At 38.7% G+C, this 16,852-nt stretch overlaps 1 protein-coding gene across 2 annotated transcripts in view; it reads left to right on the top strand.

Moving 5' to 3' along the window:
• Positions 1-3,414: 3,414 nt before the first annotated feature.
• KCNH7 (potassium voltage-gated channel subfamily H member 7) overlaps positions 3,415-16,852 on the top strand; it is a 211,240-nt gene continuing 197,802 nt past the window's right edge. The window contains exons 1-2 of one of the 2 annotated variants that reach the window (XM_068195687.1): positions 3,415-4,276; positions 6,243-6,473. In XM_068195687.1, coding sequence (XP_068051788.1) covers positions 4,201-4,276; positions 6,243-6,473 — 307 coding nt within the window. In that variant the 5' untranslated portion in view covers positions 3,415-4,200. The remainder of the gene's footprint in view (positions 4,277-6,242; positions 6,474-16,852) is intronic. The other variant, XM_068195688.1, reaches the window with a different exon arrangement.

Below are 16,852 nucleotides of genomic sequence, written 5' to 3'. Positions count from 1 at the left end.
TTTAAATTGTAAGCATATATAACGTAGATGGATAAAAATTTTTAGAGGCATGCAGGATATATGTGGTAAAAGCAACACAAATATCTATGCTAGCTGGAACAATGGCAGGGCAGAGAAAGAAAGGAAAAAAGGAAAAAAGGAAAAAAGGAAGGAAGGAAGGAAGGAAGGAAGGAAGGAAGGAAGGAAGGAAGGAAGGAAGGAAGGAAGGAAGGAAGGAAGGAAGGAAGGAAGGAAGGAAGGAAGGAAGGAAGGAAGGAAGGAAGGAAGGAAGGAAGGAAGGAAGGAAGGAAGGAAGGAAGGAAGGAAGGAAGGAAGGAAGGAAGGAAGGAAGGAAGGAAGGAAGGAAGGAAGGAAGGAAGGAAGGAAGGAAGGAAGGAAGGAAGGATTAACGATATTTTGCTCCAGTACAAAAAGTGTTTATTTAAATAGGAATGCACTTAAACTTCTGCGTACAGGAGGGCAAACATAAGACTTTGAAAAGTCAAATATTATAAGAATGCTGGACTAAATCTGAGTCCTTTTGGGTTTTTTTTCCCACCAAAAATATGATGGGAAATATTATTAGAGCTATTTCCCCAGAGCCATCTTTTCCTGACAATACTAGGTTTAATTGCTAACTGCCAAGGTGTCGAAACACGTCAGTAATACATCTTTAGGCATATAGTCCTCTAAATTATCTTAAGGAACTTGAGAAGGAAGTAGTTAAAATGCCAGTGAAAACCTTGTAACCACTATTTCAAAATCAGCTGCTCTCCTTAAGGCCAGGAAATGCCAAATATAGTTCTGCTGAGGAGAGCCGAGCTCACGAGAGCTGTCCTTGGGCTGTGGCGAGGGTGGTGCCGCAAGGACCAATGCCACACGGGGGCAGAGGACCAATGCCACGGCGGGATCGGCCACGCCGGATGGGTTTGAGCTCCGGAGACACATTCCCTCGGTATTTTCGTCTCTTGCAAACTTAGCAACTGTACAGCTTTATAGATAAAACATACATCTCTATGGCATTCTCCATTTCTTTAATCACACTAGAGATGCACATTTATAATGAATTCAAACTTTTCCACTTGCATGCATATTTTCCCAATCAAATGCAAATTCTTCCACATTACTTTCTCTGTGCTTGTTATTAGCTGTCCAATTTTAATATATTTTCCTCCTGCACTTCTCTATTGGCTTGCTACAGAAAATTATCAGGCAATAAGCACAACGAGCATTAAGCACTCCAGGAGCAATAGATCATCTACAAGACTGCAGGAGTGCAAATCACCACAATGAAAGATTTTCTGATGTCACCTATTGCTCCTGTAGTTATTGCAACCCATCATTCTTGTGAATTCATTCCCTGCTAAAAACATCTCAGATCTTGTCTTTCAGCAGCAGTTATCTTGCTTTCACTGGGGTTATCTTGATTAGTTCTAAACCAACCAACCAAGGTGGATAAAAAGAGGAAAAAAAGAGGACAATAATATACATTCACGTAATCTACATCAAAGTTCAAGCTACCATCGGGAGACAGAACAAAAAAAAGTTTTCCAGAGTCATGGAGTTCTGGTGCCTTCAGTATTCAGGCAAGCACAGTGTAACTTTCAAATTTAACATAAAGATGGGGCTTCAGTGAAATTTGAATTTTTAAACGTATTTTTATATTTTAATTTTTTTTTTCTTGTTTTCTTTCCAGACAGGCATCTAAAGCACTGGACTCTGGACTCTACTGGCCTATAGTTGATCTAGTTTGCTACAAATTGTTCAATACTAGAACCAAACGCTGATTGTTTGGTCACAGTTTTATTGTGATTATTTTCTATTGCTGTTATAGATACATCAGAGTGACATTTTTAATGAAAAAATGAGAATGATGTCACTGCTGGCCATTGTGACTTGACTAGATGTTAGGTATTATTGAAAGTGTTAAAATAAATATGTACCTCTTCACTCTTTCTACTACTGTGTTTGGGAACTTGAATACATTTTCAGAGATGTCTTTTTCTTTGTCATTAAGACAAAGAGCAATAAGAGAAAAATTCAACTTGAAGGCTCATCCACTGTCCAAAGGAAAAGTATTCAAAAATATTTTAAGAGATTTTTTTTCTCTAGTGTTTATCAGTCAAAAAAAAAAAAGAGTTCTCCAAATATTATTACAAAATTATTTGGATGTTTTTCCTTTGATTCAAACATCTGAATATAGAGATTTTAACATTTGTTTCTGCAAATAAGCAATGCTTATCCTAAATCTTCCTAAGATTGATTACATATCTGATTATATATCCCTTAATGTAGCTGAGGCTTTGTAATTATTACACAGTCAATTACTATGAAGCCATTTTAATACAGTTTATGTATATATAAATTTTATTTTCAGACACCATTCACAGTTGTGTAAATCCAGGATGATTCCGCTGAGATTAAATTCAATTAGTCCAGAAATGCACCCTCATACTCAACAGACTGTGCCCCACCTCTGATAAATATAGAGGATGACACACGGTAACAGTGACACAAAGGGCCACACCTCTGAAAAGCTCACGGGGATACGGAAACACCTGCTTGTGCAGTGGAAGAACAGGTGGGAAGCGGTGGTTTGCCGGCTCAATATCCTGTGCTTGCGATCACAAAGAACGGTGCTCAGGTGCCTCTTTTTTTTTGCCCTATGAGTTTATTAAGAAGCCGCCGGTGCTTTGCACTACCCCAGAGATGCCTTTCCAGCATCGCATGGCTGCCCCCATCTCCCTCCCTGTGTCACCTCGCCGAGCCGTGCTGAACGCACACCGTTTTGCCTGCTGGGTAGTGCAGGAAGCCTTAATTACAGCCTGAAAATAATACCCGCTTCCCCCGGGAGCCTCCCTAGCTATTCCTGTGGGATGGGAGAAGCTGAGAGGAGCCAGGCGGGGGGAGGCTGGCGCTCCCCGGGCCCGAGCGCGGGCAGCGGCGCCTCCGTGCGCGCCGGCGAGGCGGCCCCAGCACCACGGCCAGCTCCGAGCGGGCGTCGCGCCCCGACGCGGCCCCGGCCCCGGGGCGGAGCGCGGCCCCGGGCAGCGGCTCAGCAACGGGGCGGCCTCGGCACCCGCTCGGTGCCGCCGCGGGCCGGGCGAGGGCTCCCTGCCGAGCTCAGCCCCCGCACCCGCGGGACCCGGCGCGCCCTCCGCGCCGCTCGCTCGGCCCCGACAGGAGGCTGGCACCCGCTCGGCAACCCGGGGACAGCGTTCGGCGCCGGGGGAATCCCCCTTCCTCCCCGGAGGGGGTCGTGTGGCGAGGGGAAACCCTCGCCTGGGTCACGCTGCGTAGGAGGAGGCAATCCCTTCCACCGGCGAGAGGAAGGATGCCGAGGGCTCCGGTGGTCCCTTCCCCCGCTCCCCCACCGCTCAACATGGACCCCTACTCGCGCCGCCCCCCGCCCCAGACGGGGCGTGTACCAACTTCCCTCCCTCCCCCGGCCCTGCCAGCGCCCGGGGCTGCCCGGCGGGCCACGCTCTGGGGCCGGGAAGGGGCCGGCGGTGCCGGGAGGGCGGGGACGCCGGGGCTACCGGAGGTGGCGGGGCCCCCCCGCCGCCATAGCCCTCGGTCCCCGCTGACCCCTGCAGCCGCCGCGGTGGGGGATGTGGCACGTCGCGGTGCTGCTGGGGTGTAGCTTATTCCTGATGCCGCTGTTTGTCGCCGAGTTTTGAAGAGATTTATTGGCTGGCTCTTGCTAAACCACGCTTGAGTAATCCGAGCTGCTGCGCGCCGTGGTGAAGCCCGGAGGGGGGGGAACGTCACTCCCTCTGGCAGCGGAGAAACATTAGTCTTCCAGCCCTCAAACCACCACTACAGCGTCGGAAACTGCCGGGTCACAGCCATTTGCTTTGGAAAATTGGCGATGTTTGGTGCTAGAGATCGATTACCCTTGTAATCTTTCCCCACCCGCCACCTCCTCCTGCTTACCCCACCCCTACCCGCCCCAGACAATAGCGTCCGAGCTCCTCCAGGAAAAAAAAATAGAAAAGAAAGCAAGGAGAGAAAGAAAGAAAAAGAAAGAAACTGGGGGATGAATCTGACTCCAATAGGAAAAGCGTGTCTCTAGAAGTGGTGCTAATGGGAAGAGATTTCCGAGCTCCAGAGGACGATGATTTGTCACAAAGGGTAGCTGGCTCGGTGCTTTGGGCTGGAGCCGTGTAGGAGATCCTTGGAGAAGTCATTGTGCACAGAAAACCGAAGACCTGTACAAACATGCCTGTTCGCAGAGGTCATGTGGCACCACAAAATACATTTTTGGGTACAATCATACGAAAATTTGAAGGGCAAAGTAAGTTCTCGCTTTCTATCTATTTTGCTATAGTAGTTTTATTCTGCTTGTGACTAAATGGACAGCAGCTCCAGACTATTTTTAAGTTTGTAGCTTGCAAAGAAAACCCCGGAGGTAAGGGGGGGATCCCTGGCAGAAGTAGCAATGCTTTTGATCTAGAATACAGATTACCAACTTGAATTATTGGATAGTGGGCTTGTTTGGGTTTGGGGTTTTTTTTGGGAGGAGGGTTGGGGCTATTTTCCCACCCTAGTTCAAGGAATAGTTTTTATCGTTGACCGTATCCATATTGTACAGCTATGGAAGTTATATCTCTTACCTTCTTCTGAAACAGTGGGATGGTTCTAAAAGCAGAATGTAGAATCTTGCTGTCTTTGCAATGTCTAAAAAATAGGCTAGATTTATTATTATGATTGTTAATACTGTTAATAATAATTGCCTTTTCAAAATAAAGCAGAACTTCAGACTTTGATTTAGAGGAAACAGAAAATATGCAGAAGAGTTATTAAAGAGGAAATACTCTCTTACCTTGTTGTCATGACTGCATGTAATATAGCTGTCAAATTTCTCTCTTTCGTTTATGTAAGTCTAAAATATCTATCAAACCAATGCAAATGCATCCTCAGAGAGAGTCTGTGAGATCTTTTCCAGTGCAGCAGTTTACTACCTGTCGAGGAGGCTGAAGCTGAAGTGTTTTTTCCTGGCCAGAATTCTGGTTTCCTATTAGCTGTAAGAAGGATCACTTGATGCTTAAAATGAATTTAATTTAGAAGCAGTACTTTGATATATGTACATTGATTTAAATATTTAGCATAATTTTAGTATCAGTGTGGTGTGAACCCTTACAAGTAATTCCAGTTCTTATACTTCCATATACTTAAAACCATATTAGCATGTGTAATATTTATATTTTTTGAGAAAAAAATGAAGACAGTGCTACTTCTAATTTATCTATATGCTAAGCTGGTGTTGCTACTCCAAGTTTTTATGCAGTGAAGTGTAGATTTTTTAACAGTAATAATGCACTAGCTACTAAATAGGCAAGTGATAGTGAAAGTTCAACATGATTGAAAGCAGAAAAAGTAAAAATGAAATCTCCAAATGCTGTGTTCGAAGACGGACATATTTAAAATTTTGAAGACTTGGACTGTTTACTGGTGTCATGTAAGAAATCTTTTATAAAGCAAGCAATCTTCTTGTGAATTTGAGTAGCTAAAAATTAATGTTATTAGCAGTAAGTGTATCACAGTCGCACATTTATAATTACAATGGGAATAGTCTGTTAAAAGGTAAACAGAAACCAAGTAATAAGAGTTGAAAACTTTTATACATGTCTTTGAGATGAGAGGTTGTGAAAGGAGGATGGATGGAAGCACAGAACTTCAGTGAAATTTGCAAAATGTTTCCAACATAACAATCGTTTCATGTACCCCCTTTTTTGTTTATAGGAACTTTCTTTTCTTCTGTTACTTTCTAGATAGATTTATTAAAATACTGAGTATAAATTTACTGTCATTCACCTCAATGAAAAACCGTACAGAGTAGATTGAGATGGACCTTACATCAGGAATCCCTTCACTTAAGTAGAACCCCCTTCCCGAGGCTCTACGTTTCCCCAAAAGAAGCCACTAACTTTTCAGGGACTTTCCTGGAGTTGTGACTGACGGGACGGCACTCATCACTTGGGCTTCAGTAAAGCCTGAAACATACAAAATTTTGAAGTGAAAAGGAGATTTACAGAGACTTGCATGGTGTGGTTTTATTTCCTTAAAGAAAGAATTATATTCATCTTTAATGTATTCTAAACTAATTGAAGTTTCTTTAAAAGTCTTCATTAAATGACTGAAAATCTCTGTATTTCAGGCATTCTGTGAAAAGAAGGTTTGTTCAGCAGTCATCTCTGCGATTGAGCCTATAAGAAATGTTGAAAGAGCACTAAAAAATGCATCACTTTCTTTTATTGCAGATAAAAAATTCATCATTGCTAATGCTAGAGTGCAGAATTGTGCTATCATCTACTGCAATGATGGGTTCTGTGAGATGACCGGGTTCTCCAGGCCAGATGTCATGCAGAAACCTTGCACCTGTGATTTCCTTCATGGGCCAGAGACCAAAAGACATCATATTGCCCAAATTGCTCAAGCCCTGCTGGGTTCAGAGGAGCGGAAAGTAGAAGTCACCTATTATCACAAAGATGGTAAAGTCTGGTTTTATTTTCAAAACTTTTTGCGTGTTTGGTTAGCAGTTGATTGGTAAAAGAAGTGTGTATGTTGTACTGGCCAGCCCCTTTGCTGGAGGTGTTGTAATTTCTCTGAAGTCCAGTGAAATACATTTGTGTGTATCAGTAAGGGAATCTGCCCTGAGAGTAGTGGGTGTATGGAGTATGTCACAGCACACTCACTCTACCAGCTGAATGAAGCCAGCACAGTGTTTGCAACTCTGAAACAGAAGTTCTCGGTTGGTTTACAGAAGATGTAAATCACTTAAAGTAATCAGCACAGAGGAACCTTACCTTGATTTAAATGCAGTATTTTACCACAAAGTAAAAAGTAGAAAAAAACAGCCCATCATAAAGAAAGCATTAGCTTATAAAGAAAGGGACAAATCTTTTTCAGAGCTGGGATACTGTGAAGTACCTGCAATTGAGCTACTGATATTGTCCTAGTATTTTCAGAGTCAAAGTTTGGGTTTGCCCAGACTATGAACTATTCCCTCTTATCCAGTAGAGAGTCAATACATGCAGAATGGCTGAATCTGCTGATACTTTTTTCCCTGTTAAAAGCCAAAACTGAATAAATGTATTTGCAGATTTAAAAATGCACACACATGAGAGGTAATAAGATGCATAATAGTTATATGTAGAGTTTTGTTGTTTGTTAGTTTTTTGGTTTTTTTAAATTACCCAGGGTTATCTGTATATCTACAGAATGCACCTACCTTTCAAATGAATTCAAGTAATTGATAATTGTGATGTACCTTATTTTATCTCTTGCTGTGTACACTCTTGGGAGAAGGAAAAGGAAATTCATATTCAAATGCTGAGCTTAAATTAGTTCTGGAGAAGTGCCAGTGTGTTGTTTACATCAATTTTAGAATCACATGCAATGTGCTCTCTCATTTTAAAGTCACAGAGTTAAATCCTGTTCTCAATAATTCTGTTGTTATCTTGGAGAGACTTAACTAATATTATTTTTAGCTTAGGCTGGTATAATTCAGATAGGACTCAGGCCAACCATTGCACCCACGCTACCAATATTTAAGCATATTCTTTCTAGCAGATTCTCAGCAGAGCCCTTTATTCTTAGATCTGGTTTGGTGGTCTGGAGCAGACTTCGGTTAAGATTTTTTGTGGCTGTGCCTTGGTCATAGATTTCTCAGGAGACCTGACACTGTATGTCTTTTACACATCTACCCTGCATTTGTGTTAACTTGGCTTGTATTAAAAATAATATTTCAAAAGGAGAATGTTATTGCTAACTTTCACAGCCATCAGCCTGGAGCACTGTTTGCAGATGTGGTAGTTTAAATGTCCTAAAATCTCCCAAAACATTAGGAGGGAGGAAAAGGCCTTTAAAAGTACTGCTTATCTGTCAATTACCAGAGGAAGATAGATGATAGATAGATAGATCGATCCTTTTCTAAAATGCTGAATTCTGAAATCATGCAACACACCATAATCTGTTTGAGACATAGCAAAGAAATACTGTTCATAAAAATTGCCATATTTTTCACAAATAATTTTGAACGCCAGGTTACCGATTATTCACTGTAAACAATCTTATGCATAAGGGTTTTCAGTAACTTCACTTCTGTGAATAGTTACTTTAATTGCCTCTATATTTTACTTGTCCAAATTTGAGCATGTGAACTGTATGATCTGCTAAATTTAAACAGGTGAATCAGGCAAAAATTGTCAAAATATAAGATAGGTCTGACACTCAAATGCCTGGCTATCTGTCAGCTTGATTGTATATACAGAGTTTTTGGTTTGTTCCACATAATGTTCAATTTCTTGAATGTGATAGAAAGCCTTACATCTATGTGGTCTCATGAAATTGAAACTACCCATATGATGAATGTGATGAATGTAATGAATGTTAGTAAACATATTCTATAGTTATTCTAAATATCTCAAAAAGATATACCTCACTTTTCGTCTTCACTTTTTCAAAGTTTCAAATTTGATTTTTCAATATATAGCATATATTCATATACCTATATATAACATAGTCTGTATATTGTGACAATATACAGAATAGTGATACATAACAAGGTCTTCCTCCAGGTTGTGAAACAAAGTAAATTTCAAGAGTTTTCTAAAAATGTGAAAGTTTAGTGCCTGGTTAGTGGCTTGTTTTGCATTTGTGTTCTGAGTATGAGACTTGAGGTCAATTTCAGCAATTTTCAATTTTCAGAGGTCAATTCTAGCACAGTCAGAAATGTAACTTTCTACATGTGAGTAACCCAAGTTACTCCAATGAATTATCCACTGCTCAAAAGTTTAATTTGACATTTTATTTCATGGCAAGCCATTGTATAATATTTAACGTAATACTAAGCATATGGAGGAGGAAGGCACCTCAAGAAGATGTGAATTGCTTGAAGTTCCACTGACAAGAGGTTCTGAAGACCATATTACACACTCCTGACTAAAAGCCCAGTGAATTGCAAATAAAACCTTATTCCACATTACACTATCATTTACTCTACATAAGCCACTGAGTATATTAAAAATTATTCTAATATTTTGAAGTCAAGCAAATGTCAGTGGGATCACTTTTAAAGCTAATCTGTCATCAGAATTCTAGCAACGCAGATATCAGAAAGGGAATCACTCTATAAATAATGCTTTTTCTTTTTGATTCTAAGTACCGCCTCATATAATTCTAAAATGTCACAGCTTTGAAGCTCAGCTTAAAAGAAAATTCTTGCTATAGAAAAATGGTATTGCACACACACATGGGAATTAGGATTCTGATGTTCTCTACTGGTCTGTAGTCCACTTTTCTAGATGAAAGTGCAGGATCTCGAGTTTCAAACATTGTGATGATAGAAGACTGAAAGCTGCTGTCTGTTCACTGCTTTAATTTTTGGCCAAATTACTCACTCAAAGAAGATGGGACAGAAGGATGAGAAAAAAATATGTTGCAAGTTGATATTCAAAAAATGGCAATTGCTTGAATCTACACTGCCTTAAACATGACAGACAAAAGGTAGAGTGGTCAAAGGAAAAAAAAACTTCTATGTATGATGGTTTTATAAATGAGTAACCTGGATGGAGCCTGTTTCCCTTTTCACTGTGCAGTGCGGGGAGGGTGCAGGGAAGCATTGAATGCTTGTGATAGCTTTGTGTAATTGTTTAGGTGGCCTGGACTTGGGCACCCAGCAGGCCCTGTCCCAACCACACCAATGCTGCCTTCACGGCAGTTTTTAACCTTTGCAGCTAAAAGCCTTACTAGCTGCTCCTTGAGTTCTTCAATCAGAATATAGCTTACTTTTGGGTTGAATTTCTCCTCACTGTTTTTTCTTTTAGAAAGGTATTAACACAATCCAAACAATGTTCTAGTCCTCTGTCCTCTTCAAGTAGTGCCATGGTAGGCAATTACATAGCTACCAAAAGAGTTAATTACAGAGAAAAATGGTCAATGGGAGCAGATGGTGCCAAAACAAAAGGTCCAAATTTACAGGTTCTGATAGCACAAGTAGCTCCACAATTGTAGCTGGATGTACTCATGGGATTAAAGACACATTACATTTCTTTTTTAATGTAAATATCCCTTTTTAAAAAGAGCAGTAGATAAATACAAGTCACAAGAAGTATTATTCTGAAACAGATTTTTTTTCCAAGGATTACCCATTAAGCATTAGCATCTGCTTAATTAAAAAATTATACTCTGATATCAAAGCAACAATATCATAAATTCCTTACTATTTTTCACTAATCTTATATCTATATGATCTGAATTATACTTGAAGGCAAGATATTGTTTATACAAGATATCAGTTCTTATTTTAATAAAGTTATTTATGGTGAAAGTATTTGACAGCTCTTCCTTTGAGGACTCCATTTTGCAGTTTAAGTCATTATTGCATAAATCATTCTTGACAGATGTAAAATATTGCTTGAGGTGGTAAAGCTGTAAAACTTTTGAGATAAAAAGTATGATTATTTTGGAATTGAGAATGGATATATAATAATCAAAAAGTATTGTACCACACAGAATACACTTTTATTTCTTACTGTATGCTTTGTGGGCAATAATGGGATATGTCTAAGATATCTATTAACGGAAGGTAGGATCATTTAAGCTCAGCTTAAATTTAAGTTTAGCCGTCAGATATTCTAAGGTTGAGAAGAGCTAAGGTAGACTATAGGTTTGAGCAAAGATAAGATCAAGCAATGTGCAGAGTGTGTACAAACCTCACAAACTACTTGCCATTTACCAGTTTCAAAAAAAATAATTTGCCACAACTGACTGCAAATTAAACATGCTTGCATTTTCAAAGCACATTTCCAAAGTAAGATCTTAAGGCCTTTTCAGCTCTTTTTTTGAGGATAGGAAAATAAAAATTGTGCGAACATGGTAATAAAATAAAGCAAAAATGGTATTAAGAGTTCTTAAATAGAAAGATCAGGACTTCATTTAGAAGCTCATCATCTAGACTTTAGTCAGCATAGGCATTTTACCACCTGTTTGTGTGACCCTACCAATCAATAAAAAATACAACTGAAAAGAAAGCTGCTTATATGTGTGTCAAGTCCCCTTCGATTTGTCTAGCATGAGGGTCAGCAACTTCAGTCTTGACCATAGTTTCAGTGCCTTATCCAGAACTGTTGAGATAGGCCCATTAATCCAATCTCTCAGATATCCTACTGGAGTAGGACCCCTTGACAGAAGAAATACTATCTGTCTGCATTTTGATAAAGAAAGTGTTTCCCCCCCAAAAAAACCTATCAAAAAACCCTTTCTTAATGCAGGGCTTTTTTCCAGGCATTCTTAAAATACCCCTTAGATGAAATCCAGACTATAACTGAAGGTGTTGGAGTCTTGGAAACGAATGAGGATATCCATTCTTGTGTCTGTAGTGCTGTGTTTCTACCTTAGGCTTTAATACTTGTCAAGAAAAATCCATTTCTTGCCCCATTCAATACTACTGATTTTACAGCAAGGAGAACCGTCAGCAGTGAGACAATACCTCAGTGATCCAAATATCTCATTTACCCATCCCCATTCAGATATGCTTCTATGCTCAGACCTGTGGGTCACTTCTGATTGACATTTCATGTAGGATATCTAATGATTATGATAAAGCACCTCTTAGATATCCTAAGAAATCTTATTTATAGGTCAATTTCAATCTTATTTTTCAACTCCTTGACTTTCCAATATATTCCTTTTTATTTCCAGGTAAAGAGGAATTGATTTTAAATAAGGAGGGAACTTTTCTAGAAAGAGATCGTATCTGAATAAATAGAACAACATTTAAATTGACTTCTAAATTATTCCCTTTCTCAGTGTTTAGAGTCAGAAAGGTATGAATATATATATATAATTTTAATAAATAATGAAGAGTAAAATTGCTGTTATTATAGGCACTGCATCTTTAACAGGAAAAAAATTCTTAATTTGGAAAAATTCATTCTGACAGTTTAGAGTTCCTCTATGGCATAAATAAAAACCTGCAGGCTACTGGTTCAGGAGTCTTTCATTTCAGTACAGTGTTAAGACGGAACTAACTCTTCTTACACTGCACTTCCACAGGATAATTTAATGTCAGGATTCAGAATGTCACAGGGGCAATTTACACCAATCAAGGGGCCCAAATTTCCCTACTCTAAGCTAAAAAAGAAAAAAATATTGCAGACTTTCAAAAAGTATGCCGTAGCAGTAAGAAAGGTGACACATTCTAGAGTGAAATGGTAATATAAGGTTATGATGTGATACACATCCTCAAAAGAGCTTCATTTTTTAATTAGGCATTGCTGACAAAATTTTTTATCTGCTTTGAATATGCTCGTTTTAGTTGTAGTGAAAGCTATTTTGATTTTGGGTTATGAGACAAAAAGAACAGATGCTGTCAGTCTATTTTTGGTGTTGTTTCACATGATTTATTGTGTCCTTTTTCCATCTTTATCGTGCATCCTTTCTAATGTTACATTATGATAAGAGAGTCATTGCATACTCCTAATTCATGTTATTGATTCGTTCTTTCCCTTCTCCACCAAATTGGCCCATATATCAAAAAGAGATGCTGAGAGTAAATCAGACAATCATACCTTGCAATAGACACAGGGGAAGAGCCACTGCTTTTCTAATAGCAGCCTTTTGCATATTTGATATGAAACAAACTTCAAAACATGGCACTTCGAGTAACACCAGTGTTGACATGAGTGCTGTTCCCTCTGGTTCCAAGCAATGGGAAGAGGACAGTGGTGTGGGTTAGATTATGTTAGTGCTTTCAAGTCCAGTTTTAAAGTGTTTCCTACATGCTTGGCTTCGTGTATGAGTCAGTCTGTGTGCTAGGCAGTCCATGCTCTTCCAAGCTAAGTATGGAAAAAGCTTAATCAGGCAGTATAGGATTCAGAGTAGCAAGACAGAGCTGACTATAGAAATTGCTAATTGACTCTGGAAACTGCATATCTCAAAAGCAATCAGAACTGGAGCTGTGAACCTCAATCCAAGCAGAGCAGATAAATGGCAATGGCAGTGAGGTATTGTGGCTCTATAGTTACTTACTCATTTCACATTGTCTGCAACTCTGAAAGTTCACATCTCTGAGGTGGGAACTATTTGCCTTATGATTTTGTACAGCTTGAACTTTTTAGTCTAGTATACTGGGATTTTTTAAAAGGCAATAACATGCATACTTGAATAATTTCTTGGAAATTACACTAAAATTTTATTCTGAAAGCAGAATTATAGCCATAACTAGTCACAAAATGCAATTTTAAGCTTACTCACCAGCTTTCTCAATATAGCCTTTTAATTTCTCACTTTGTTAATTCTTGAATACTGAAATCACAGTGAAGTCTCATCAGGAAAGATCACCACAAAGAATACCAAAATTCAATCTGAGAAAAAAATCAGAGTAAACACTGTAAAGGGGGAAGGTCTTTTCTTTTTTTGTTTCATTAACTGGCTTCCAATTATAGATCTAATTATACCTAGTTTTGATACTGCCTTCAATTGTAGCAATTTAGTGTTATCCACACAAAGAATATATTCTGCCTTATTTGTTAACAAGGAGCCATCATATCATAAAAAACCTAAAGATGGTATTTAAGTGTCCACATTATTAACTGTTTCATTACTGATAGTGAGTGGAAATGACCAGAAGAAAGCTTAGGCCAGAAATCACAGCTGCATTCAGTACTTGAATACATGGTGAAATTTCTTGCTTTCCTGTCCTTGTTCCTCCATAATAACACATTACCTCATTTAAAACTCTGGATTTGCCAAATTAGACTGCAGCAGAAACCAGAAGGTCTTGCCTAAAGAGTCAGTTCAGAGAAACAGAACAAGAATTTACTTTAAATACTTGGAAATTAGGATTTATCGCAACATCTGAATATTAATCCTTGACAGTACCAGCTTGTGAAATCTTGGCCTTTTTTTGAGGAAATGCACAGGACTATTTGGCAACTGGTTGTTCCTGTGGCCAGAAACACTGCTAAAGGCCTGAGAGCAAGATATCAATGCCTACAGACAGAGGAATTAGCTTGCACACCAACAGCTTTCATAGAATTAAATTGCTAAGTTTAATTTTTGTAACACATTGGAGCACTGCTTGTACAATATACCTTTGCTAACTAGTATTAGCTGAATCTCTATTGCTGCATAAAAAGATAGCAAATTATGAAATAAACATGCAAATCACAGACAAAACTTTCCTCCATTTTTATCCACAGGTTAGACAGGCAGAGACAACTTCAGAACAAGGACAATGTTTGGGGGTTTTGTCTTTGTCTTATACCTAGGCTTCTTGAAGAGCTGTTAATCATCATGTAAATGTGTTTCATCACTAACATGCATGTGCTAAAGCACTTATTCCCAGCTGTTGTCAGACTTTGGAGTCTGTACCTTTTTGAGATTATTTCTTAGAGCATTCTTTTCTGATTTTCATTCAAATCAATGCAAGTTGATCTCTGAAAATAGCTTGCAAATTTCCTCCTTTCAAAACGCATTTATGTCAATCTGCTTTACTCCTTCCTCTCTGGAAAAAATTGCCAGATAATCTCATTAGTATTTTGCATGTTTATGGCATTTCTTTTTATACTTTCAAAAGAACATTAAACTCAGTAGTCTATAAATCCTATTTTCATGGCAGTTGAGGTAAAATACTGTTGCAATTCTGTCTACTTGCTAAAAAAGTGTCAAGAAAGAAAGAACCTAAAGTCCCTGCCATTTAAAATAATGACAATAAAAGAAAGAAATGTGTTGCATTTTTTTCTGTTTTAAGTGCCCAGTGTTATTTTTGCGTGATAAAATATACCAGGAATCAATTTAACACCGAAGTCTATCCAACTGAAAGAACAACTCTTCCCAGAAGGACTATTTCTGGGGTCATGGACAACATAACCATATTATGTGAGAGAGTAGTAGCAGCCTTGAAGTGCAAAACCAGGTATCTATAAATCAGCATCTGAGTCTTCTCTGTGGATTAACAGAGCAGCTCAGTAACTAGTGTGAAACCTATGTATAATGTCAATCCCGAGCCAGTCCATGCTGGGTCGCTGTTCAGAGCATCCTTTGCAGAACACCCTTAGCCTTTCTATAAATTACACTGATTGTTTATAGCAACAAAAATATGGGCACCTAATGCACAGAAGCATATTTAGTGTTTTACCCACAGAGTTTTAAAGAAAAGTTTTGTAGTTTTTGAGATAAAGAAGAGTTTGAATACTGTTTGTGGATGACCAAAAAAACTGTAATAAAACCTGGTGTTCCTCTTTATCCTGAAACTTGCAAATCCCTTCTCGTGTCAGGATTAGAAGTAGGATCTAAGGACCACTCCCAAATGCCTAAAAAGTTAATTAAAAACTACTCACTTCTGCTGCCGCTACAAGCAGAATTAGTGTCTGATTTGTGTGATGTTTGTAGATCAGGAGCTGTGTGTGGGTGGCTTCCCCCTCCTGTGCTCACGGTTATTTAAAGAGCGGAAAAGAGGAAGGAATGCATGGTTCACAGACCACTCTTCTTCCTAGCTGATGGGTAGGCAAGGCTACCACGCAGATCTATTTACATTCATTTTTGATCGTCTTTTGACCTCATTTGTAAAAAAAAAGCAGATCCTGCAGTAGCAGAATTACCAGTAGCATTGTCTCAGCAGAACTCGACATATGCAAAACATAATTATTAGCCAGACAAATACATTGTGTGTGGCTGCTTGAATTTCAAACATAATCTCTTTAGTATTTGAATGTGCAAGAGCATTTGTCCCTGTTTCATGGGAATTGATTGAATTGTTTCCCTTTTAAATAAAATTTTATTCTTAATCCCTTTTCACCTTGGGATAATTTTTCTGTAAATAAAAAAAAATAAAGGACTTTATTTCCACCTTCTGAGGAATATCTGAAGAAAGATGCCAACTTTTTCTTGAAATGATGGAGAAGCAAATCTACACATTTAATCTAGATTATTACGTGGAAAGTAGATTATCTAAGTGTTGAAGCGGGGCGGGGGGGGGTGAGGGGGTTCCCCCGTAGATTCCACAGACAATAAAATATCAGATTTAACTAAGTTATCACAGCTATGAAGAGCATGCTGAGGTTGAGTTACTGCAAGAGAAATTAGTGACCTGAAGTTTTACATCAAATTAAAGAGTTGATTTCCAATTATATGTATATGTTATAATATATGTTATGAAAGTGCATTTCTCCTTCCAAAAAGTTTAAGAACCACTTTGAGGAGCTGCCAAAATTAATTCCTACCCCATCAGAGAATGCAAACTGATATCCTATAGTTCACAACACTTTTCTTATTAAATAAATAATAGAGCACTTTTCTTATTAAATACATTCAATCACAGGAAGTTTGAACTGAATAGCAAATTACAGGGGCTCCTAATGAGCTGATTGACTAATACAGTGAGTTTTTTACCTCAAAAGATGTATTATTCTGGAAAAGCTCACAGTTCCAAAACATCCTTCTCTACTGCATTTTCGTACTATCCTCTTTTCTTTTCCAGTGCAGTACACCAAAGTTGTAACATTTCCCAGTGTGCATATATATAAAAATGCCACAAAAAATCCCCAACATGATCAAGTCTAAAAAATGGATAAGAGAGTGTGAATATAAAATGATATTACAGCGGACAGTTCTGTAAAACTACCTTTAATAGAAATTGTACTTAATAGGGATTTTTCTGATATGAGCATCTCAGACCACGGATCAGATCCAAGACGACACCGTTGGTAATTCAATTGTTTACGTGTCTCTCTCCTGTCATAATAAACAATAATTTCCAGAGAAAAGACTTCTTGTCTTACAGAGGTCACACATGACCCTGAAGTGCCAGAATGGGGTTAGAGACATCTGTGGCAAAAGTGTCCAAACTGTTTCCTTCTCTTGATAT

The sequence above is a fragment of the Anomalospiza imberbis genome, chromosome 7 (assembly GCF_031753505.1).
Source record: "Anomalospiza imberbis isolate Cuckoo-Finch-1a 21T00152 chromosome 7, ASM3175350v1, whole genome shotgun sequence".
Taxonomy (NCBI): Eukaryota; Metazoa; Chordata; class Aves; order Passeriformes; family Viduidae; genus Anomalospiza; species Anomalospiza imberbis.
The sequence above is the reverse complement of the archived record's forward strand: the minus strand, read 5'-3'. Positions and strand labels throughout refer to the sequence as shown.